The following is a 26062-nucleotide window of genomic DNA, read 5'->3' as shown; positions in this document are numbered from 1 at the left end:
GTGAAGAAAGCTGAGCACCAAAGAATTGATGCTTTTGAACTGTGGTGTTGGAGAAGACTCTTGAGAGTCCCTTGGACTACAAGGAGATCCAACCAGTCCATCCTAAAGGAGATCAGTCCTGAATATTCATTGGAAGGACTGATGCTGAAGCTGAAACACCAATACTTTGGCCACCTGATGTGAAGAGCTGACTCATTGGAAAAGACCCTGATGCTGGGAAAGATTGAAGGCAGGAGGAGAAGGGGACGACAGAGGATGAGATGGCTGGATGGCATCACCAACTCAATGGACATGGGTTTGGGTGGACTCCGGGAGTTGGTGATGGACAGGGAGGCCTGGCGTGCTGCAGTTCATGGGGTCGCAAAGAGTCGGACACGACTGAGCGACTGAACTGAACTGAGAGGAAATCTGTCACTGCTTCCACCTTTTCCCTTCTATTTGTCATGAATTGATGAGACCCAATGCCATGATCTTAGTTTTTTTAATATTGAGTCTTAAGCCAGCTTTTTCACTCTCATTCTTCACCCTTACCAAGAGGTTCTCTAGAAGCAACAGTTAGAACCTTGTATGGAACAACTGACTGATTCAGGATTGAGAAAGGAGTACAACAAGGCTGTTTGTTGTCATCCTGTTTATATAACTTATATTCAGAGCACATCATGTGACATGCCAGGCTGGATGAGTTACAAGCTGGAACCAAGATTGCTAGGAGAAATATATAAATGTAGTATAGGTAAATCTATAGAAACATAAGTAGATTAGTAGTTTCCAAGGGCTGAGGTGGTAGAAATGGTCAATGACTTTTAGGGGTGACAAAAATGTTCCCAAATGAGATTGTGGTGACTGTTACACAACTATATGAATGTACCAAAGTCACTGAATTGCACGATTTAGAGGCGGGGATTTTACGGTATGTGAACACTATCTTAGGAAAGCTGTAGGGCTTCCGTGGTGGTCTAGTGGTTAAGAGTCTGCCTAGCAGGGCAGGGGACACCAATTCGATCCCCGGTCTGGGAAGATCCCACGTGCCTCAGAACAACTAAGCCCACGCGCCGCGACTCCTGAGCCTGTGCTGTACAGCCGAGAACCACAACTACTGGAGCCCGTGCACCCAGGACCCCGTGCCCTGAAACAAGAAGAGCCACTGCAATGAGAAGCCCGAGCACCGCAGCTAGAGAAAGCCCACACAGGGACAAAGACTCAGCACAGCCAAAAAATAAATAAACAAAAACATTATTAAAAAAAAAAAAGTTGTTTAAGACTGCCTTACAGGGGATTCCCTGGTGGTCCAGTAGTTAGGACTCCATGCTTTCACTGCTGAAGGCCCAGGTTCAATCCCTGGTTGGGGAACTAAGATCCTGCAAGCCCAGGAGTGTGGCCGAAAGAACAAAAGATGCCTTAGAGGTAATGTATCTTTCATTTTATATCAGACAGTTAGGCATGAGCAACAGGGGTGGCCTAGCTAGCCAACAGGATGCAAGCTGATCTCTAAACCCCATCCCAGACACACCCAGGAGAGCTCACAGATATGCTACAAAAATAACCACAGAGACTTTTCCAACTCCTGCATATGTACCCTGGGCACACAGTGGATACAAACTAACCACGGGGGCTTCCTCCAGTAAACTTAGGCAGCTGGGAGCCACTAAGGGTTCACTAATACTCTATACACAGGTACATATGATTATAACAGACTGAATTATGGGAAGATACCCACAGCAGAGCCTATAGTCACATAACTTGCAACTGTCAACTGGCCTTGAGTGCATGCCCATTTCAATTCCTCTCTTGATTGGTGGTGGGTACAAGCCCTGTTTTGCACAGGGCACACCCAAGAGGAGGAACAGGAAGGATAAAAAGGGGGAAGCCATGAGGATGGGTAGGATGACTCCTTTGGGGGTGGAAAAGTATTACAGGGTAGGGGCCGTCCATGTGGGCTGGAGTTGAGCCTTTGGGGACCCACCTTTCCAAACCTTAGTTAGTACCTGAATCCCTGGGGCAATAGTGGCAGTCCCTCAGAGTCCTTCTGGGCCCTGGTTGACACCTCCCAAGTGCATTTTTTGTTGGAAGTGCCCAATGACCATAGTGTAAGATCAGAGGCTTTGAGTCTCTGGATCTAGAAAAGAGGTCATTGACATAAACAAAAGGTCTCCCATATAACATCTCAGGAGGCACTTTATATCTGGTTGCCCTTATTAGTGAGCAATGCTGAGACTGAATTCTGGGTTAAGGTAATGCCAATGGACAGAAACTATATTTTTAACAAGTGCTTCAGAGAAGTCATCTACCTTACAGGGATAATATTACTTCACAAGGGATGTGATGAGAACAAAATTAGAACATGATATAATTAGTAAAATCATAAATAATGTCCCCTCCCAAGAAAGATGTCCACACTCTAACCCCTGGAACCTGTGATTATGCTAGCTGATGTGGCAAAAGGAACCTTGCAGACAGCAGACGTGATTAAGTTTGCGTATTTAGAGATGCACAGATTACTTTGGATTATCTGGGTGAGCTCAACCTAACCACATGAGTCCTTAGATGCAGAAAACCTTTCTCAGAGATCAGAGACAGAAAACATTGCTGGCTTTGAAGATGAAAGAAGGGTGTCGACAGTCAAGGAATGTGCTGACCTCTAGAAGCTGGAAAAGACAAGAAAAGAGATTCTCTTTTTCGTCTCCAGAAAGAATACAGCCCTACAGACATCATGATATTAGGCCCATGAGACCCTTGTTGGACTTCTATAGAACTGTGAGATAAGAGCATTGTTTAAGCCACTAAATTACCACTAAGTCTGTGGTAACTTGTTAATCAGCAATAGAAAATTCTTACCAAACAGCACAAAACTCAAGTTTCCCCATCCCATGGGTAAAAGCACAGTTACATTAAAAAAGTGAACAAATTCTACTGACTTCTGCCCACACCTACTCAGTCCCTGCTGAAGAGTTTCTCAAACATTTCTGAGGGTTCTCAGGGGATCTCTATATTCATGAAATAATCTGCTTCTGAAATAATCCATTTCTAAATGGTACAAGTACTCTATCAACTGTTTAAAATTGCTAATAAACAACATCTTACTGTATAGCACAGGGATCTATATTCAATATGCTGTGATAAACCATAACAGAAAAGAGTAAGAATGAACTTATAATAAATGAGCTTCCCTAGTGGTTCACACAGTAAAGGATCCGCCTGCAATTCCAGAGACCTAGGTTCCATTCCTGGGTCAGGAAGATCCTCTGGAGAAAGGAATGGCTACCCACTCCAGTATTCCTGCCTGGAGAATTCCATGGACAGAGGAGCCTGGTGGGTTGCAGTCCATGGGGTCACAAAGAGTCAGACACAACTGAGCAACTAACACTTTCACTTTTCATATGTATAACTGAATCACTTTGCTGTATATCAGAAATTATAAATCAACTATACTTCAATAATTATTTTTTAAGGGATTAAAATACTCCCCTCCCCTCAAAAAGAGATGCTGTACTGGATAGGCTCCAGTCTCCTTTGGGGACCACCCCTGCCACACTAGACTCCAGCTCTTGTCAGGTACTCATTCTACCCCTTTGATCACCAGACTTCTGGAAAGCCTTTAAATGGGCAAAACTGCTCTGGGGTCATTCATTTGGGTGGGGGAGGGAATGCTGGCTCTCTCCGTGAGAGCAGTCTCAGTGCAATACCTGTGAACCCTCAATGGTTCATAGAATTGGTAATGAACTTGGTTTCTTTTCCATTCTAGTCCCCCATTCTGTCTCCACAGGCCTCAGAGTTAAGTCCAGTGGAAGTGGGGAGATAAATCACACCACACCCAGAACGCTCCCCCCCCAACTACAGTTAGGTCCCATGGCATTAGACTGTAACAGGTTCCTTCTCCCCCAAAGCAAGTTTGTTTCCCAAGACTATTTTCAGTCCCCTGGCAAACAGGTTTGAAGAGCAAGGGAAAGGCAGTGAAAAGGGGACAGGGACAGTGGGCTGCAGGTGGGATGGACGGACTGCACTGCTAGAGTAGGTGTCCTGGTGTTACCGAAAGGAGTTTGTGGGGTCCGGCTGCTCGCCGCTCAAAAGCCAACAAACAGGCCAGGTTGGTGGAAAGGAAAGTCTGCTTTATTTCAGATGCTGGCAACTGTGGGGGGAGGGTGGCAGACATCTGTCCAAAGGCCGACTCCCCCCACCCCCTCCACAAGAATGGGGTGAGAGCTTGTATAGACAGAGGGGGGGCGGTGGCTATATGCAGAAACAGCACAGTCATCTCTAACAGTCATCTTCAGATTGGTCATCAGTGGTCTGACCAGCATCATCTTGATTGTTTTCGGTACAGTTAATCTTCAGTTCCAGGGTCCCTTTGTTCTCATTTCTTTGTGGCCAATTCTTGGAATTGTGGCAGCTCATGTCCTGGGTACAGTCTGGTCATCGTGTCGTTAACTTCTCCACCTGGTGCTTTAGTATCTGTAAGACATCTCACAGGATATGGCTCAGAATAGTATCTATAGCCTTTGAGAAAGAACTAAAGGTCCTTGACTATGCTTAATGTCTACATTATTATTTAGTCTCCTTTAACTGTTTTCCTTTGTTTATGCATTTCTCACTTCTCTGATTAAACTTATTCTTTGACTAAAGTTTTCCACAGTCAAAAGGCAGGCAGAGGACATAGTGGGGGGGTATGGTAAGGACCATAGGGTCCTGCTCCATTTCTCTAGCAGTAGTGAGCTGGAAAAACAGTGGAGAGTAGTTAGAATAGAGGAATGAAACAGAGCATGCCAGTGAAGGGTTGCAGTCACTGGTAATAACAAGAAACAACAGAAGTGCTTAACAAATATTAACTAGTAGGGAAAAAAAATACCTTTTCCCCCTGCAAAGGACTATCTTCCCCCCAAACTGAATATCTACTCTACCCTGTGCTGTGTTCAGTTGTGTCTGACTCTTGTGACCCCATCAGTTCAGCTCAGTTGTCATGTCTGACTCTCTGCAACCCCATGGACTGCAGCACACCAGGTTTCCCTGACCATCACCAACTCCTGGAGCTTGCTCAAACTCATGTCCATTGAGTCAGTCATGCCATCCAACCATCTTATCCTCTGTCATCCCCTTCTCCTCCTTCCTTCAATCTTTCCCAGCATCGGGGTCTTCTCCAGAGTCAGTTCTGAGCACCAGGTGGCCAAAGTATTAGAGTTGCAGCTTCAGCATCAGTCCTGCCTCCAATATTCCAATGAATATTCATGACTCATTTCCTTTAGGATGGATTGGTTGGATCTCCTTGCAGTCCAAGGGATTCTCAAGAGTCTTCTCCAACACCACAATTCAAATGCATCAATTCTTCGGTACTCAACTTTCTTTTGAGTCCAACTCTCACATCCACACATGACTACTGGAAAAACCATAGCTTTAACTAGACGGACCTTTGTTAGCAAAGTAATGTCTTTGCTTTTTAATATGCTGTCTAGGTTGGTCATAGCTTTTCTTCCAAGAAGCAAGCGTCTTTTAATTTCATGGCTGCAGTCACCATTTGCAGTGATTTTGGAGCCCAGAAAAATAAAGTCTCTGTTTCCACTATTTCCACGTCTATTTGCCATGAAGGGATGGGACCAGATGCCATGAGCTTCATTTTTTGAATGTTGAGTTTTAAGCCAACTTTTTCACCCTCCTCTTTCACTTTCATCAAGAGGCTCTTTAGTTCTTCCTCACTTTCTGCCATAAGGGTGGTGTCATCTGCATATCTGAGGTTATTGATATTTCTCCCAGCAATCTTGATTCCAGCTTGTGCTTCATACAGCCTGGCATTTCACATGATGTACTCTGCATGTAAGTTAAATTAGCCAGATGACAATACACAGCCTTGACCTATTCCTTTCCCAATTTGGAACCAGTCTGTTGTTCCACGTCCAGTTTTAACTGCTGCTTCTTGACCTGCATACAGATTTCTCAGAAGACAGGTAAGGTGGACCTTACCCCATTGTGACCCCATGGACAACCTTACCCCATTGAGACCCCACGGACTGTAGCAAATCAGGAGCTTCTGTCCACAGAATTCTCCAGGCAAGAATACTGGAGTGGGTTACCATGCCCTCCTCCAGAGGATCTCCCCAACCCAGGGATGGAACCCTTACCTCCTTGCATTGCAAGTGGATTCTTTACCGCTGAGCCACTGGGTAAGCCCCCTACATACGACTAAAGCTGGGTGTTTCCAAACACCCAGATCACAAATGGAAGAAACGGCAAATTCCTTTCACCTATGCAAGTGAGCAGCATTTAGGTAACTCCAGCAGGGAGCAGCATCAATGTTTACCTGAATACATCACGGTTCATTATACAAAAATACACGTATACAGTCTCTCGGAAAAAATCCAACATAAAAGGGCACTCTGCCCTTCACTGCCCCCGCCCCCATCACCCGCCATCCCATCCCAAGGGTCGGTTAAGGGTGAATAAAAGAAGACAGAGCGGAGGTGCGCTGACGGACACAACGACGCAGGGAGACGCGACCGCAAGCTCGACACCCAGCAGAGGGCGCCCGTCTACCGGACCTCCCAGGACCTCGCCCCTCACGGCAGGCAGAGCCCCGTGGCCCGCGCCGGCGTTTTTAAAATGGAAACAAGCCCGGCCCCGCCTCCTGCCCCGAGGACGCCGGGAAAAATGGCGCCGCCCCTTGGGGCGTCCTAGCCGGCCACGCAAAGGTTTCCTCAGGCAGGGTCCGCAGGCTTCCCCAGCCCCCTTCTCCCTCGGCTCCCTCCCTGCGCACCTGGTCTCCAGCTAACTCGGTGGAAGCCTCGCAACGCAGGACCCCGCCAACCTCGACCTCTCCGGTCTTCTCCGCTGCCCGCCCGCTCCGGCCCCCGGAAGTGACGACAGCCGCCCGGCCCTGCTGGGGTCCCGTCGGGCCTCGCGGCGGCGCGGGAAGATGGCGGCGGCGGGAGCCGTGGAGCGGAGCTTCGTGGAGCTCAGCGGCGCTGAGCGCGCAAGGCCGAGGCACTTTCGGGAGTTCACCGTTTGCGGCATTGGTACGGCAGCATCCCAGTAGAGCGCGACCCGAACCTTCCCCTCGGGCCTCTCCGGTGGATTCCTGAATCCCTAAGCCCCCCGTTACCCTTCTGAGCCCACATGCCTATTAGCACAGGAATCAGAGCTACCTTAGTGTCCTGCTTCCTCCTCTTTCCTTCCCTTTCATTCTGTATGGACGGTCAGTCCGTCCCCCTCTGCTTTCTCAGCGACCTCAGTCCATGTCATCCCCAGAGAAGCACGTGTGCAGGCTGACCACTCACCTTTTGCAGGAACGGCAAATGCAGCGGCCGGAGCCGTGAAATACGGTGAGAGCGCGGGAGGCTTCTACTATGTGGAAAGTGGCAAGCTGTTCTCCGTCACCAGAAACAGATTCATTCATTGGTAAGTGCTGTGTTTGGCAAACCCTCTGGAAGGTCGGGTCGTTCGGCGGCTGAATTTTCGTGGCTGGCCCTAAGGTGTCATTCATTTTCCGAAGTGGTTGTAGACAGGAAAAGACACAAAGACTGCTTTCTATTTATGTTTTAATCGGTGGAGAATTAAGGAGGCCCAGGGTTCTGGAAGAGGTAACCTCCCAGGCAACACTAAAAGCAGAAGAAACATAGCATAAGGGCTAAAGCCCCAAAGACCAGTTTTTAAACATGAACCCATTATGTATTTGTAGTGCCTCACAGCTTCCTTCCTTCTGTGAATGTGTTTGAGCCTTTCCTTGTCAGGCACTGCTAGATGTCCTGGGGACGAAGTGACTAACGAAACAATCACCGTTTTCATCATGCAAGGTGTGGCAGTGTGAGGACAGCAGTGGACGTACCTTTCATGGGGCAGTTTTGAGAAAGAAAAAGGCATTAAGCTAATGTTCTTATGTAGGTATATCAATACAGATTTTTCATACTTGCCTCAGAGGAGAAGAATAGGGCTTTGAGAGGATAATGGGAAGACCAAGTATTATTGGTGGGGCTGGGAAGGCCTAAAGGAAATCACATTTAACCTGAGATCGGAAGGGTGAAAGGTTAGCCAGGCAAGGTGTTGCGGGAGAGGGCAGTTGAGCAAGTGGGATCACTCTCTCCAAAATCCACGAGGTGAAAAGAATTTGACAGGTTTGAGGAATTGACTAAAGATCGATGCAGCTTAACTGCAAATGGGCAAAATGGATAAGGACGTGAGAGATGCTGAGACTCGGTAGCCACGCTGGACTCATCATGAAGGACCTCAGGCTGTGCTTGGTCTTTGTTCCGGTGCACGGGCTTCTCATTCCGGTGGCTTCTCTTGTTGCAGAGCACAGGTTCTGGAGCACGGGCGTAGTTACTCTGTAGCATGTGGAATCTTCCTAGGCCAGGGATCAAACTCGTGTCCCGAGAGCTGGCAAGCGGATGCAGTCACTGAAAGTCTATAAAGGATTACTAACATGATCAAAATCACATTTTAAAATAATCAGTCTACTTAGTGTAAAGTAGATTTGGGATGGATGGGTAAAATACAGAAGAACAGTTTGCTTTTATGATGGACCAAGTAAGACACATTGGTGACTCAGCTGTGGGAGTGGCTAGAAAAACAGAAATAGGTGGATTCAAGATACACTTAGAGGGTAGCTTCATTAGAACCTGGTGATAGACTGACTATGGGATAGAGGATGGTAACGGAAAAGGAGGGAGCAAGGACAAGTTCCTGTCTTTTGGTGTGACTGACCAGATATTCTGCAGGAGGCTTGCCATCCTCTGAGATACAGAAGATGGGTTTTGGAGAGATGTTATGTAATTCTTTTAGACGTGCTGTTAAAGTGTCTGTGTAGTTGCTCTTTGACAGTGTCAAGTAGGCGTTGAAGTTTCTAGGCTCAGAAGAAAGACCTATGTTAGAGGTGCAAATCTCATTGATTTCAGAAATATTTTTGAGTGCCTAATATGTTCCGGTGCTAGTGCTAAAGAATCCACCTGCCGGTACAGGGGACACAAGAGATGTGAGTTCAATCCCTAGGTCAGGAAAATCCCCTAGAGGAGGGCATGGCAACCCACTGCAATATTCTTGCCTGGAGAATCCCATGGACAGAGGATCCTGGCAAGCTACATAGGGCTATAGGTTGCAAAGAGTCAGGCACAAGTTAAGCGACTTAGCACACATACAGTATGTTCCAGTGAATGTTTAGGGACTGGGGACATAGCAGGGAATAAAGCAGACAGTCCTTGCTCTCGTGGAGGGAGCTGATCAACAACAGTGACCCCAAAACACAAATAATAGTTCATCAGGTGATACGTGGAATGTAGAACAGGGAAGAGAGAAGGGGAATTATTGTTTTTAATATTTCACAAAGGGTAGTTGGGCAAGACCCAGTGATAAGTTAACATTTGAGCAGAGGAAGTAAGGGTACCCAAGGGATGAGATCTCAGGTACAGCCTTCGAAGAAAAAGGGCAAAAATCCTGAGACAGGAGCTTTTGTGTTGTTTTCAAAGAATGGCAAAGGGCCAGAAGTCTGCTACTGAGAAAATGAAGGATAGAGGAATAAGGTAGCCAAGGGGCAGATTAGGGCTTTGTCAGTTATTTTAAGGCTGTGACTTTTATTTTGAGTGAGAGGAGGGTTTTAAGTGAAGAAGTATTATGAATATCAGTGTTTTTAATAGATTGCTTGACTGCTGTGTTGAGAACAGAGTGTAGTAGGAAGGGGTGGGAGCAGGGAGACCAATTAGAGATTGGTGCCACAATCCACACAAAAGATGATGGTGGCTTAAAATGAGTTTGGTATTGTTAGAGGCTGTGAGAAATGTTCTAATCGTGGATATGTTTTAAAGGTGATTTTGTTAGAATTTAGTATCAGATCAGATGTAGGGTATATAGAAGGAAAAGATTCAAGGGTGAACCCCAGATTCTTGGCTTGAGCACCTGGAAGTTATAGAGACGCCATCCATGAGTTGGAAAAAAAGTGCAGGTGAAGCGGCTGTTTTTTCTGGTTTGTTGGGTCCAGGAATTCTGTTTGGGACAGGTGTAGTTTGCAAGGTTGAGGCAGTAGTCAGGAGAGGAGTGGAGAGTGTGGGCTGAATAAGATACAGATTTAGAAATTGTCAGTCAAAGCTGTTAAACCAAAGGTGATCACTTATAACAGCGGTCCGCAGCCTTCTTGGCACCAAGGACCAGTTTCACAGAAGACAATTTTTCCACAGACCTGGGGTAGGGGGACTGGTTTCAGAACGATTCAGGCACACTGCATCTGCTGTGCACTTGGTTATTATGGCATCAGCTCCACCTCAGATCATGAGGCGTTAGATCCTGGGGGCAGAAGACCGCTGACAGAGAGTAGACTCGGGTGGCGCGGTAGGTGAGGTGACGCTGGTTAGGACACTCCCAGCATGGCGCTGTCTATGGTTCCAAGGCTACCGCATAGCAGAGCTGTACCTGAGGAAGCGTCTACCCTGCCTCCTAGCAGGAGGAAGCTTTAGAAGGGAAACACCCACATTTATAAGATCACTGCAGTTTGATGTTATAGTAATTATATGTAGAGGCCACATTACACTATAAGGTGTGAGTGTGTGGTGTGAATTTTAATCCTGGTGGAGTTTGAGTGAATTGACTGTTGTTCTAAAGGTTTCCCCCATGGCGCTAGTGGTAAAGAACCCGTCTGCCAATGGGGAAACAAAATAGACCTGGTTTCAATCCCTAGGTCGGGAAGATCCCCCCTGGAGGAGGGCATGGCAACCCACTCCAGTATTCTTGCCTGGAGAATCCCATGGACAGAGGAGCCTGGAGAGCTGCAGTCCATAGGGTTGCAAAGAGTCTGAACTAACTAAAGCGACTTAACACTTTGTTCTAAACGTACTGTCAAGTTTGGAAATGTCTCCATTTAACAGAATCATATAATAATAGTTGAATTGTATATAATACTGTGTTTTGTAGACTATACAATGTGGTTTGGAATTTCAGAGTTGATTTGAGTTTGCTTATCCAAAATTTTTTAATTAGAGTTCACCTGAAAACTATTGTCATACATTTCCATGCAACAATCAGAAAGAAAAGCATAAACTCTTTTTTGTTGTTGTTTTTTACAAATGTCTCTTCTTTTTAATAGGAAAACCTCTGGAGATACATTGGAGCTGGTGGAAGAGTCATTGGACATAAATCTATTGAATAATGCAGTTCGCCTCAAATTCCAAAACTGTGTCCTTCTACCTGGAGGAGTTCATGTCTCTGAGACTCAGAATCATGTGATAATCTTGATATTAACCAATCAGACAGTGCATAGATTGCTTTTACCACACCCTTCCCGGATGTATAGGAGTGTAAGTTGGTAAAGTAATGTCCTTTATTTCTCAAGTTACTCTGTCATAAATTTAGTATCAGAGCAATGTCCTTTGGAAGTAAAGAAAGGATGGATTCCTCGCTCGCCCTAACCAAGCATTCTTTCATGTTGTTGTTTAGTCGCTAAGTCATGTTTGTCTCTTGCGACCCTATGGAATATAGCCCGCCAGGCTCCTCTGTCCATGGAATCGCCTGGGCAGGAATACTGGAGCGGGTTGCCATTTCCACCTCCAGGGGATCTTCTCAACCCAGGGATTGAACCCACATCTCCTGCATTGCAGGCAGATTCTTTACTGAGGAGCCACTGGGGAAGCCTCATACTTTCCTAGTTACTATTTAAAATAATCAGATACATTTTAAGTTGCAAACGTAGTTTCATTAAAAAGAACAGCTTCCTTTTTCAGCTCAAAAATTTTTTACTTTAAAAACATTGATAGCAATTGGGAGGAACTGAGCAAAATCTAGTTTACTTTGTTTTTAACAGATATTTCTTTTTCATTTCTCCACAGGAGTTGGCCATTGAAAGTCAGATGCAGTCAATATTCACTGACATTGGAAAAGTTGATTTCCGGGATCCTTGCAACTGCCAGTCGATTCCAGCAGTGCCTGGCCTCTCCGCTGGCTCTGCCACCTCGGCAGCCTGGCTGAGCAACGGGGGGGAGGCCATGTTTGCTCTGCCATCTGCCTCCGGGGGAATCTTGGTTCTTAAACTGCCTCCTTATGACGTACCTGGTAAGAAGGGGAATGCAACACGGATTTAATTTTAAACAAAGAAATACTGATATTAAGACAGATGTTAGAAGTCCAAGGCCATTATCTAGTGCAGGAACTGCTTCCAAACCACCCTAAAATGGTTATTCATCATCGCTTGCCTAATGAGTCCCTAACACTTTACAGTTTTTCCCAAGAGGGTGGGGTTTTATACAGTGAAAGAGGAACTGCAGCTCACTGGAATGTAGGAAAACAGATAACTCTAAGGCCTTCAGTAGAGATGAGTTGACTGATGTCTATCTTCAGTGTGAGGTGCTGTAACTATAATAAGTTTAACTGAAACAAGGGAGCTCAGTGCTGTGACCATGCTCCAAGTTACCCTCTTCTCTTAGCTGAACTGTTGCATTTGCTTCCTAATTATCTTCCCAGATCTGTCCCTAGCCCTCCGCAGAAACTTCCTAGGCAGACCAAGACATTTAAAACCTAAGTTGAGTCATGCCGTTCCACTGCTCAAAGCCCTCGTGTCAGGGCTGTTCCTCATGACACTCCAGGAAACCCAGCATCCTATGGTGACGCCCTGCTGCCTCTCTGGCTTCATCTCTCATTCTTTCCCCCCTCCTTCTCTGGACCAGCCACATGTCTTCTGGCGGTTCCTGGAACACACCAGGCACACCTGCCTAAGGGTTTTGGTGCTGTACAATCGCCCAGCTGTGTCCGACTCTTTGCAACCCTGTGGACTGCAGCACACCAGGCTTCCTGGTCCTTCACCATCTCCAAGTGCTTGCTCACACTCATTTCCATTGAGTCGGTGATGCCATCCAACCATCTCGTCCTCTGTTGTCCCCTTCTGCCTTCAATCTGTCCCAGCATCAGGGTGTTTTCCAGTGAGTCGGCTCTTCACATCTGGTGGCCAAAGGATTGGAGCTTCAGCTTCAGCATCAGTCCTTCAATGAATATTCAGGATTGATTTTCTTTAGGATTGACTGGTTTGATCTCCTTTGATCATCCAAGGGGCTCTCAAGACTCTTCTCCAGCACCACAGTTCAGAAGCAGCAATTCTTCAGTGCTCTGCCTTCTTTATGTTCCATTTGCAAACCCAGGCATGACCACTGGAAGAACTAGAGCTCTGACTATGCAGACCTTTGTCAGCAAAGTAATGTCTCTGCTTTTTAATATGCTGTCTAGGTTGGGCATAGCTTTTCTTCCAGGGAGCAAGCGTCTTTTAACTTCATGGCTGCAGTCACTGTCCTCAGTGATTTTGGAGCCCGAGAAAATAGTCTGTCACTGTTTCCATTGTTTCCCCATCTGTTTGCCATGAAATGATGGGACCAGATGCCATGATCTTAGTTTTTTGAATGTTGAATTTTAAGCCAGCTTTTTCACTCGCTTCTTTCACCTTCATCAAGAGGCTCTTTAGTTCTTCTCTGCTTTCTGCCATAAGGGTGGTGTCATCTGCATGTCTGAGGTTATTGATATTTCTCCCGGCAATCTTGATTCCAAGGCTTTGGTGGGAATAGTCTCTCCCCAGCTACCGCTGTGGCTCATTCTATCAACTCCTTTAGGTCCTTTCTCAGTGGGGATCTGACCACTCTTTAAAATTGTCATGCACGCCACCCCCTCCCCCCACTCACTATGCCCTTTCCGTGTTTTCTTTTTCTCCACTTACTGCATTCTGTTTACTTTTGTTAACTGTCTCTGCTTCTCCCTTCGTCTCAATGGAATGCTAAGTTCCAGGAGGACAAGACTGTTTTCATTTGTTGTATTTACTGCTGTATCTCTCGCATCTAGAATTGTGCCTAGCACAGGAAAGGTACCCACTGTTGCTTTTGGAAAGAATGAAGTGCTGCTTCTGAGCAGCAACATGAGTTACCATTTGTAACTGGCAAAAATTTCCGCTCGGAATGTAAAAGTGTTGTAGCTATTGATCCAGTAATGATTCAGAATATTTTAGGTATGAAATGTCTGTGGAAAAGGTACAGCCTAAGACTTCCTTGGTATAGAATGCTCACCCGTTATGAATTCCTTGTTCACGGTTGCATGCTCTTGTCTTTGGGTGTCACTGGGTACGGTCCCGGGGTGCCTTGGGTGTCACTGGCCTGTTGTCCATCTTGCAGGGACGGTGTCGGTTGTGGAGCTGAGACAAAGCTCAGTGATGCAGCGCCTGCTCACAGGCTGGATGCCCGCGGCTATCAGGTGAGCCGTCTCCAGCCGGCGAGTCAGAGAGCCCAAGAGTGTAATCTTTTGCCCTGGTCAGCAGCCATTAGTGCTTCCAGTCTGACTCTAAGACAAATAGACATTATACTGGAAAGGAGAAGGGTCTACATAACACTGCATTCCATCTATCATAGTAACTGGACATAAGTCAAGTAGAAAATGTAGTTATCTCATACCAGCCTATAAACTCTTGCTCCTTCCGTTAAGAGTGTACATTTATAATTTTATTTTATCTCTTAAATTGCAAACTCTGACGATCGGGTAATTGGCACCAGTAAAACTCTAATGCTCAGCCTTCCGTTTCAGAGGTGACCAGGGGCCTTCAGATCGCCCCCTGAGTCTTGCAGTGCATTGTGTCGAGCACGATGCCTTCATCTTTGCTCTGTGTCAAGATCATAAGCTACGAATGTGGTCTTACAAGGTAAATGCTACATTGATAGTTACTGTAAGTTAAAATAGGATTGCAGATTGTAGAGAAATTGAAATAAATCTTGTTTCCTCTTGTAAAGATGATCAGATCTCTTTGGAAATGATGGGCCATTTCCAGATTCAGACAGTTTCATTTAACTTAATTTTTCATACATTTCTCCCCTAAATTTTTGTATTTTTATTTTAGAAAATTGAGTCCTACAGAAACGTTGAAGTGGTAGAAAGTATACTCTTCACTTCAGAACAAATGTGGTTTTAAAATGCAAGTTGAGAGACTTCCGCTGGTGGTCCAGTGTTTAAGACTCTGTGCTCCCAATGCAGGGGGTACAGGTTTGATCCCTGGTTCGGGACCTAAGATCCCAGATGCCACACAGTGTGGCCAAAAATTTTTTTTTTAATAAAAACTTAAAAAAATCAAATGCAAGTTGGTAAAATAGTATTCAACTTTCGAATACAAAGCAGCTGATGATTTTATCTATCAAACCAAGGAAATGTTTTCATCTCAGCCCTTTAGAAACCTGTAGGGCCGTTCAGCAGACAAATTACATACAGTGCTAGATATGATAGATGTGCATTCTTTAAAAAGGGAAGGAGCTTTGTTTCCATCTTAAATGTTCTTTAATACTACTTACTAAACTTTTCTTGGCAGGACCAAATGTGCCTGATGGTGGCTGACATGCTGGAGTTTGTCCCTGTGAATAAAGATCTCCGACTCACTGCTGGGACTGGACACAAGTTGCGACTTGCTTATTCCCCTTCCATGGGACTCTACCTGGGAGTATACCTGCATGCACCAAAGCGAGGACAGGTATGAAGCAGATAAGGCACATAGCGAGTTATTCTGTGTGTCCTGACGTGGAGAAGTAGCTACAGACTCATTGAGTCTCTTTTCAGCTCTTCACATCAGCCTCTAGATGTATCTTGCATTGTTTCCACCAAAAAAATGTTTCCACTTTTTGTGCTAATATGTGAATTAAAAGATCTCAAAGGAAAGTTCAGGGTGAGAGGGAGTAGAGAGTTTAAAGGAATGTGGAAGGAAAGTGAAATGAGTCACTCAGTCGTGTCCGACTCTTTGCAACCCCGTGGGCTATACAGTCGATGGAATTCTCCAGGCCAGAATACTAGAGTGAGTAGCCTTTGCCTTCTCCAGGGTGTCTTCCCAACCCAGGGATCGAACCCAGGTCTCCCACATTGCAGGCAGATTCTTTACCAGCTGAGCCACCAGGGAAGCCCATGGAAGGAAAGGTTAACCAAAACTAAACAAGAAAGAGCTAGTTTGAAAGTCTGAGTGAAAAAAATGGAGTTGTGAACGGGGTGTAGGTGTTATTAAGTAGTGCAGGGGAAGTTAATTTTATGAAATAATTTTGCTCATCATCCAAACATTAGCTGTTGTATGTCGATGAGGTATTTAGGATACAATACAATGGTATAACGGTTGTCTGAGGAGGCCTTACAAATAGCTGAGAAAAGAGAAGCTAAAGGCGAAGGAGAAAAGAAACGATATATTCATTTGAATGCAGAGTTCCAAAGAATAGCGAGGAGAGATAAGAAAGCCTTCTTCAGTGATCAGTGCAAAGAAATAGAGGAAAACAATAGAATGGAAAAGATTAGAGATCTCTTCAGGAAAATTAGAGATACCAAGGGAGCATTTCATGCAAAGATGGGCACGATAAAGGATAGAAATGGTAGGGACCTAACAGAAGCAGAAGATATGAAGAAAAGGTGTCAAGAATACACGGAAGAACTGTACAAAAAAAGACCTTCATGACCCAAATAACCATGATGGTGTGATCACTCACCTAGAGCCAGACATCCTGGAATGCAAAGTCAAGTGGGCCTTAGGAAGCATCACTACGAACAAAGCTAGTGGAGGTGATGGAATAGCTAAGCTATTTCAAATCCTTAAAGATGATGCTGTGAAAGTGCTGCACTCAATATGTCAGCAAAATGGAAGCAACCTAAGTCTCCATCGATGACTGAATGGACAAACAAGATGTGGTAGTTACAGAAAAGGGAATATTATCAACTTTAAAAGGAAAGAAATTCTGACACATGCTGCAGCATGGATAAACCTTGAGGATATTGTCCTAAGTAAAAATACAGCCCCTAAAAGACAGATACCATTATGTAGAGTAGTCAACATCATAGAGACAGACAATAGAATGCTGGTTGTCAGGAGCTGGAGGGGAGGGGGGCTGGGGGATTTAATGAATACAGGGTTGCTGTTTTGAAAAACCAAAAAAGTTTTGGAGATTGGTTGCACAAGTATAAATGTACTTAATACTACTAAACTATACAGTTAAAAATAGTAAAGATGGTAAGTGCTACATATATTTTACCACACTATTTTTTTAAAAACCTGGTTTTTGAATGCTAATAGGTCTTGCTTGCTTAGAAAAATGGCATGTTGGTTATTTCAAGTTAACTTAGCAACTTGTGTTTTAACAGTTCTGCGTTTTCCAGTTGGTGAGCGCTGAGAATAACCGCTATAGCCTAGATCACATCTCCTCACTGTTCACTTCTCAGGTAGGTTGAATCATTCTTTGCATATCACACAAGTACAGGAAAGAAGTATTGGCTAACTTAACTGTTGTAAGGGGGTTGTAATCTTAGAGTGGAATATTTAATGAAACTTCATCCAAACAAAATTTGATTTGGATTTTACCAGATTCACTTGGTACCATCTTTTGTTTTCATGTTTTTACCTCTCCTGCTTATACAAGTTTAATTCACCATAAAGTAGTACCTTTCCTGTCTTATTTTAACTTGTTTTTGTTTGTTTTCTCCCTACATTTCCTTCCAGGAGACGCTGGTTGACTTTGCCTTAACCTCCACGGATATCTGGGCCCTGTGGCACGACGCTGAGAACCAGACAGCTGTGAAATACATCAACTTTGAGCAGTAGGGCCCTCTCCTCTGTCATCCCACCCTCCCCCAGGCAAAATCATACTTAGAAAAGAAGGGAGCTCATTGTATAGGACAACAGTCAAATGTTTGCGTTTGAAAGATTCGTCCCTGGGCTTGCCTGTTTTCTGACATACATTCTATTTCATTTTGTGTTCTTACCTTATAGTTTTAGGACAGAAAAAGGATTCTTAGAGTTGGAATGACGTAAAAAAAAATGTATATATACCATCTTTATTGGGAGAGACAGCACATATCCAAAATACTTCCTCTTTTGTTTGTTTTTCACACAAGCTCTGGCTGGCTTTACTAAAGAAAAGCTGTGCGTGATTTACTTTTCACCAGTCTGTCCGGCACGACCTGGATGACCTGCGTCCGTGGTGGCCAGTGTGCGGGCTCGAGCGCTGTTCCCATGCTCTGCCCGTTCCACGCTGACACCTCTGCAGGCATGGAGGCCTGTTGTGGCTAATGTGGCGCAATACTGTCCTTCAGGTTTCCCCGAGGCTGGGTGCTCGGCAAGGACGGCCAGTTTCGCTTTGCCTTGTCTGATCGGTTCCATAGTTTGCGCATACCCCAGCACCTACTTCCCACTTTTCATGATGGGTTGGAGCTTAGAGTTGAGCAACTCCAGCGACTTTTTCATGTTCACCGTCTTCTTGCCTTAGGCGCGGGATGACCCCAGCCAAGGGCAGCCTCCAAGGTGGCTGGGGAGCGAGAAAGGTCCCAAATACTTGTAATCTGCACATTTCCTTTGCTTTTAAGCAAAGGCCGTTTCTGATACCCACAACTTCCAAAAGTCACTGCAGCCCCTCTGAGGTCTCAGTTTTCTCTCCCTAAGATGAGAAGTAGATTCTGCAAGTACAGTGCTTCTCAAACTTTGTTTTTTAAACAAGAAACCCTTTTTTTTTCCTCCAAAGATAATGAACTCCAGTATATAACAAAACCAATATTTTATGAGTATAAAATTATAACACAGTTTAACATGTTGATAATCTCTAATATTAGATATGTTTGGTATATGTTATTTTTATTTACATGATATTCATTTTAAGATTTTAACAGTTACAGAATACATTTAAGAACCAGTTTTGAATCAGACACTTGTATAATTCCTGAAATGTATGAAGGATTCCCTGGATCATATTTTGATGCTCCTGGAACTACAGTTGACCCTTGAACAGCATGGATTTTGAATTGTGGGGGTCCACTTAATACATTGACTTTTTCATAGTAGTTACGCTAGTACTGTTCGATCTATAGTTATTTGAATAAGCTGTACCTGGGTTTTTGAGGGTCGGCACCTGTAAACCCCCCATGTTGTTCAAGAGTCAACTATAAAGTAATTGTACCCAAGGGGTCCCTCATGACCCACATTCTAGAATAGAATTCTGAGAGTGGTTGACCCTGAACCACACCTCAGAAAACAGAGAGTACTCCTTATAGACGGCATCCAGGCAAAGTGGGTTAAAAAAGCAAAGAATCCAGTGTCAGATGAGTTTGAAACCTGGTTCTCCAACTTACTAGCTGTGAGATACCCTAAACCTCACTTTCGACATCTTAAAATGAGGGCAGTGTATCCTTCAATGAATTATCATAAGGTATACATGAAATGTGGGATTCCCTGGTAGCTCAGCTGGTGAAGAATTCGCCTTCAATGCAGGAGACCTCGGTTTGATTCCTGAGTTGGGGACGACCCCTGGAGAAGGGATAGGCTACCCATTCCAGTATTCTTGGACTTCCCTGGTGGCTCAGATGGTAAAGAGTCTACCTGCAATGTGGGAGACCTGGGTTCGATCCCTGGGTTGGGAAGATCCCCTGCAGAAGGGAAAGGCTACCCACTTCAGCATCCTGGCCTGAAGAATCCCCATGGACAGGGGAGCCTGGCGGGCTACAGTCCATGGGGTCACAAAGAGTTGGACACAACTGAGCAACTAAGCACATACATGAAGTGTATCTAGAATTACAGCCTCAGAAGATGTAGCGTATGGTAAATGTAGAATGAAAGTTAGCTCTTATTTGGATATCTGTGTTTAGAGTTTTAATTCAGGAAGATGCCTATTAAAAGAAGTAAGAGCACTTCTATAATCCAGACTCTGCTGTGAATATGTTTATTTTTTTCAAAACTATTTTAAGTAGAATTGATCAAGCACTTCCGTGGTGGTCCAGTGGTTAAGATTTCATTCTGTCACTGCAGGGTTCATGGGTTCAATCCCTGGTCAGGGAAATTCCACATGTTGCCTGGTGAAGCCAGAAAAAAATAGAATTGATCAAGCAACAGTTGCAGAGGTCAGCGATGGGACCCTCCCTGTCTAGATACTGCTAACTGCATAAGCTTCATTTTTATTCGTCATCCTTACATAGACTGATGGACTTTTTTCTCTCTGTAGTAATGTTGCAGGTCAGTGGAGTCCAGTTTTTATGCAGCCTCTGCCAGAGGAAGAAATCGTCATCCGAGATGATCAAGACCCCAGAGTAAGAGACGCTGAAGTTTTATATAAGGAGATGATTTACCCTGATCATCAGTTTGAGAAGAACCAGTTGTATTAGCAGAACTCTGAGCTGCAGATGAAAGAAACCCACCTCAAACTGCCTTAAGCTGAACGTATTGGCTTGTGCAGCTGAGAAGTTCAGAGTTACCTGGTTTCAGCCATGGCTGGAATAATGCCTTTAGGGCTTCCTCTCTCCTTTGTCTCTATTCTGCTTTCCTCCTTTTGGGGTTTATTGTTGGGCAGGTTTTCTGAACAAGCTTGCCTCTGTGAACTTAGCAACTCCAGAGAAAAGAGAGCGCTTCTGTTCTAGGTCGTGGAGTTGACCCTGGGCTGGCTTGAGTTATGTGCTAATTCCTAGCATGGTCACTCTGATCACAAGGAATAGAATATTCTGGCTTGGCATGAGAAATATGTCCAACCTGGACCCTCTTATTGTGGAGGGTGAAGTTCAGTTGGGTGTGGATATAGGAGGAGTGATTCTTCAGAGAAAGGTAAGGGGTTTGTTAGTAAAAGAAATGGAAATGGATTCTGGGCAGGCACAGACCATGAGTGTCCACTATACTAACCGTGTGAATAGATGCATAAAAACTAGAAGCAAAAACTAGAAACAAGATAAATTCTGATAGAGGTATATGCTGTGAAGAACACAACTTTAAAAGGGAATGCAGTAGATAACAAAAGAGGCCAGGCTTCCTGCTTTTCAGGGACATTCTCAAGATAAACGGAAGAAAAACTTGATTCTTTACTGTTAAAATGAGCTTAAAGATTATGGGCTCTGGGTCTAAGACATTAACTCTTTGTAGGATTGGAAAACCCATTTTGAGTATCTGAAATTGAATATTGCTATGTTTTTAATCCCAAGAGTTTATTGGCATTTCACTTTCGTCTAGAAGTCAAAATCACATGCTGATTTTTAAAAATTCTTGTTTTTCTCCATTTTGGTCATTTTATAAATATCCCTCAGAACCTCAGTGGAAGGAAGGAAACTTGAATGAAAGTCAACCAAATTTGCTACTTATTGGCAAATCTGGTTTATAAAATTTGATCAAAATAATTAGACAATATGAGACTTTCCATTTTGTTCTCCTTACGTCATTTCCCCACTTGTTAGAGCTTATTGCAGTTTCGTTTGTTTTTTATATATATAATGCCTATTCTTGTTGGTTCCTTTCCTTTTATATGTGAACCATAAAATGAGGCCTTTTGTGTATGGTGTAGAAACCAGCTTAGTTTAATTGTTCTCTTACTGGTGTTTATGACTAATAGCCTAGATAAGAACTCTTCACTTTTAAGATTGGCGTTTGATAAACTGACCCACTGAGGTGCTCTGTGAGGAACCAGCATTCTCAGTGTAGTACATCCAGTTGATTCAGAGATGCTACAGGCTTCACTCTATGTAAATGCTCTGCCACTCTGCCCTAATGCAGAGGGCAAAATTTCCACACTCATGTAATAGAAATGCAGACTTTGGTTTTAATGTGTTGGATTCTTCATTCAGATTTTTCCAAATTTTATCTTTTTTTAGAATGATGCTAATTCTTGCTTCAATGTTCTAACAGGAGATGTATTTGCAGAGTCTTTTTACACCAGGGCGATTCATTAATGCAGCTTTATGTAAAGCTTTACAGGTCAGTGAAAAAATATTTCGTGTTGGTCTAAGACTCTCCTATTGCTATCATTATATAGTTAATGATTACTATTAATTTTTGTTGTTTTGCACGTACTAACCCCAACATAGTTTTGCAATTGTATATACAGGTGTTTATAAATACTGCTGTAATTTTTTTTAATGTTCTTTCCATAAGAATACCAAGAGTCCCAATGGGGAGAGAGGATTAAGGGCACTTTCCCGATGACCAGTGAAGCGTAATAATAGTAAAGGAGAAACTTGTAGCTACACAGTTATAAAAACATACCTTACTACACTGCGTGCACTCTCAATACCAGAAAGAAATTTTAAATGTTTTCTTGGATAGGTTTGCTGGTACTGTTTTTACCCTTTTGTTAGTACAGCCAAGTTCTGACTTGGTTCAGGTTCAAGAAAACTCTAAAAAAAAAATCTAAGCTTCAAAGTTACAGGGTATAAGAGATGCAAGTCACTTAGACTTTGTTAAATTACCACTTAGCTTCATGAATTTGAAATAATCACTCAAGAATTAAAAAATCCCTTAGACTCTCCTGATCTGACCTCCCACACAAAGCAGAAATAACCTTCTGAGGCTTCTCTGATAGACAGCTAGTCAGCTTCTAGTTGTCTCTGCCTCCAGTGACAAGTATCTCAGCTCCCGTGTGGCTTATCATTTAGAACTGTGCCACCTAGAAGTTTATCCCATGGTATTCCCTGGCAGTCCTGTGGTTAGGACCCGGCCCTTTACTCTTGGAGCCCCTAAAAGGTTATCCCAGGGTATCCCCTGGCAGTCCTGTGGTTAGGACCCAGCCCTTCACTCTTGGGGCCCCTAAAAGTTTATCCCAGGGTATCCCTGGCAGTCCTGTGGTTAGGACCCGGCACCTTCACTCTTGGGGCCCAGGCTCAATCCCTGTCTGGGGAACTAAAATCCCACAAGCCGTGTGGTACAGCCAAAGAAAAGTTCATCCTAGTATTAGATGAGATTTAAGCCTCCATCATTTAGGTGGCATCTTTCTTTGGGAACTTCATAGAACATGGCTCTTTTCTATAAAACAATTCTTCCAGTATTTTAAGCATTTTCCATGTTATCTTTCTCCAGGCTCAATATACCCAGGCCCTTAACTTTCTCCCAGGTGATGTGGTTTCCAGATCCTTGACTTTTCTTCTGGGTACATTCTTGAATATTATCTGGCTATTCTATGTTTTCTATTTTCTCTCTAATAAAACTCCACGATGACATGGTCACTTACTTCTGAGGCATTATTTCTTTGATTTCATCAGCCCTTCTTGTTAACAGTAATCAAATGTACGATTCCTCGTGGGGTCTCTTGCAGACTGAGATACTGAATAATCAGTAAGGCGCCGATGGAAGCTTTACTCCAGGAGACTCTTTCCCACTGGAGGGACCTGCCTCCATCACTACTCTCACTGACCCTCGCGCCTGTCAGGATGTATATATGTGGCGTCATCTTGCTTCTTCCTCCCAGCTGAGCAGCAGACGTTGTTTCCTTCTGTTTTTTGTAATGACCCAAATGTACCCTATTATAATTCTTGCAGGCTCATGAGTTTTTATAGTTTATCCTGGACTATAGAAACTATTTCAACTTGCTGTGATCTCACAATTAGAAATTATTTGCACAATGTTAAGAGTAAATATGTTATTTCACGCATGTCCAGTGTTTATTGTATTATTATATATTGCCTCAATGTCTTCTGGAGTATTTTTCATTTAGTTTTTAGTATTATGTGGTACTCTAACTGTCTCTTTGTGTCTCTTTTCAGATTTTCTGTCGAGGAACTGAGAGAAATTTAGATCTTTCCTGGATGGAACTAAAGAAAGAAGTTACTTTAGCTGTTGAAAGTGAGGTGAGGTTTGATTAAAGAAAGAAAGACAATTTCTTTCATCTCACTGTGGGGCAGATTGGTACCGAGAAATTGTTCATTGGACCTTGTTGCTAGGAAATATAAATTTCTAAACCTTTTGATTAAAGAATTAGATACATATTTACAGAGTCTATGGCATATATACATTAAGGAGTATTCACTTCCCTATAGTTTAATAAAATGATATTAAACATTTATGTTTGGTGGAAGAAAATATCCCAAATGGTATCAGGAATTTCTTTTTTTTTGTTCCTTTGCCAGCTCCAAGGAAGTGTAACAGAGTATGAATTTTCCCAGGAAGAGTTTCGAAATTTACAGCAGGAATTCTGGTGCAAGTTCTATGCCTGCTGTCTTCAGTATCAGGAAGCCCTTTCTCACCCGCTTGCCCTGCATTTGAATCCGCACACAAACATGGTGTGCCTGTTGAAGAAAGTAAGTGAGCGGTAACGCACAGGAGAGCGCCTGGAGGCTGCTCCAGTGGCTCTTTCAGAACGTAGTGTCTGCTGTACACTGCACTTAGCTGTTAGGACTTTGGTGGGTTTTCTCTTGGGGGGGGGAGCATCCTCAAAATTACAGTTAATTTGTGTGTAAATAGCCTTCTACACTGTTTACACTTTTTTGCATCTTGTTCACCTTTTACATTGAAGTGATTCCTAATTTGAAAGTTGTGAGACTAGCACAAAGCACTTCTATATCCCCTTCGCCCAGATTCACCGTTTATTACCTTTCATTTGCTTTTCTTCTTGAGCCATTTGCGAGTTAGTTGTAAACATCATGCCCCTTGATCCTGACACATTTTAGCGTGTATCTAAGCACAGCGGCATTCTCTCCTAACTGCAGCACGATTTAAAGATCAGGCAGTTTGATATTGGTTTATATTCATATTTTACTAGCTGTGCTTAGAATTTTTCTTCCTTGATCTAGGATCCAATTCAAGATCTTGCATATATTGAGCTGTCATGTTTCTTTACTTAATCTCCAACTGTTGTCGGCCTTTCCTTGTCTTTCATGACACTGACTTTTTAAAATCTTTATTTATTTGGCTGCATCTGGTCTTAGTTGCATCCTGCGGGGTCTTTTGTTGCCACACACATACTCCCTAGGTCCGGTACAAGGGCTTAGTTGCTCCGGGCCGTGTGGGATCTTAGTTCCCCGACCAGGAATCAAACCCCCGTGCCCTGCATTGCAAGGCAGAGTCTTGACAGTGTCAGTCCTGACACTGACTCCCTTTGAAGGCTACCCCTGTAATTTGGTAGCATGTCCCTCAGTTTGGATTTGTCTGGGATCTCCTCATGGTAAGATTCAGGTCTCAGCTATTTTACACCTTTAAACACTCGCTGAGAAAGTAACATAACTGGGAGGTTTGCGTTTGCAGGGGTGCCTGTCTTTCCTTGTGCCTTCCTCCTTGGCGGATCACTTATACCTCCTCCCTGATGAGAGTCTTTTGACAGAGGATGAGACAACCATATCTGATGGTAAGAGTGATTATTATGTACACATTCAAGCGCCTTTCTCCATAAGCCCTGTGCTTTCATTCAAACAGATGCAAAAAACATCGACCGCCACCGTGACCTTTCCTGGTCAGTGTACCTCATTGTACATTTAAAAAAAAACTGAAGAGACCTGAGCATCTCCAAGACTTCAGATAGATGCTGTCATTTATCATTCGTATTGTTTTTAGTATCGTACTAACTAGCAGCTCTCCGCTGACTGAGCCTGAGACACGAGTGTCACCTTCCTCTCACTTTCAGACGTGGACGTCGCTCGGGATGTCATGTGTCTTATGAAATGCCTTCGGCTGATTGGAGAGGCAGTAACTATGGATATGTCAGTGATGATGGAAATGAGCTGTTACAACCTACAGTCTCCAGAGAAGGCTGCAGAACAGATTCTGGAAGATTTGATCACTATTGATGTGTAAGGAGAATTTAGGGTAAAGTCCATTTCCTAATGGAAATTTAGCAATTCTTCGTGTCAATATCAGGTTTAAATGTACGTTCAGATATGTACAAAGTAGCAGCTTAAAGTGAGTTGCCATGATTTTAAGTAGCTGTTTCAGCTTTTAAACAGAAAATCTAACACATGAACTCAAATCTGGAAACAGACTCATGAATTATGGTCTAGCTATTAACTATGAACTGAGCTGTAAATTCTAAAATGTAAACATATTTTCCTCTGATACATTTTATCTGTCATTTCTGGAAAAAAAATGAAGGAAATTTGCTACATGGCATGAAAGTATCTGGTATACCACAGTGATTACTTCACTCCTGTATTATATGGCTGGTTTTCCGTTTCATAGAGCATTTACCTTACAGGGCATAAAGTATCTATCATATACATTCTCAGAAGTAATAGTTTTCTGATTTCCTTATAGAGACAATGTGATGGAGGATATTTGTAGTAAACTGCAGGAGATTAGGAACCCAATCCATGCCATTGGACTTCTAATACGGGAAATGGATTATGAAACAGAAGTAGAAATGGAAAAGGGATTCAACCCAGGTAAATGAAAAAGCAATGAATA

The 26062-nt window shown here is 43.7% G+C and overlaps 1 protein-coding gene across 1 annotated transcript in view; it reads left to right on the top strand.

Annotated features, from left to right (window-relative positions):
* Positions 1-6875: 6875 nt before the first annotated feature.
* NUP160 (nucleoporin 160) overlaps positions 6876-26062 on the top strand; it is a 42401-nt gene continuing 23214 nt past the window's right edge. The window contains exons 1-16 of the mRNA XM_081538829.1: positions 6876-6998; positions 7269-7380; positions 11048-11258; positions 11787-12009; positions 14103-14181; positions 14509-14623; positions 15281-15439; positions 17080-17157; positions 17435-17532; positions 19923-20007; positions 21584-21652; positions 23434-23517; positions 23797-23967; positions 24911-25010; positions 25287-25452; positions 25913-26040. Of these exons, the coding sequence (XP_081394955.1) occupies positions 6899-6998; positions 7269-7380; positions 11048-11258; positions 11787-12009; positions 14103-14181; positions 14509-14623; positions 15281-15439; positions 17080-17157; positions 17435-17532; positions 19923-20007; positions 21584-21652; positions 23434-23517; positions 23797-23967; positions 24911-25010; positions 25287-25452; positions 25913-26040 (1978 nt within the window). The 5' untranslated portion in view covers positions 6876-6898. The remainder of the gene's footprint in view (positions 6999-7268; positions 7381-11047; positions 11259-11786; positions 12010-14102; positions 14182-14508; positions 14624-15280; positions 15440-17079; positions 17158-17434; positions 17533-19922; positions 20008-21583; positions 21653-23433; positions 23518-23796; positions 23968-24910; positions 25011-25286; positions 25453-25912; positions 26041-26062) is intronic.

This window comes from Giraffa tippelskirchi, chromosome 11 (genome assembly GCF_054371585.1).
Source record: "Giraffa tippelskirchi isolate mGirTip1 chromosome 11, T2T-mGirTip1v1.2.pri, whole genome shotgun sequence".
NCBI lineage: Eukaryota > Metazoa > Chordata > Mammalia > Artiodactyla > Giraffidae > Giraffa > Giraffa tippelskirchi.
This window is presented reverse-complemented; position numbering and strand designations above follow the sequence as displayed.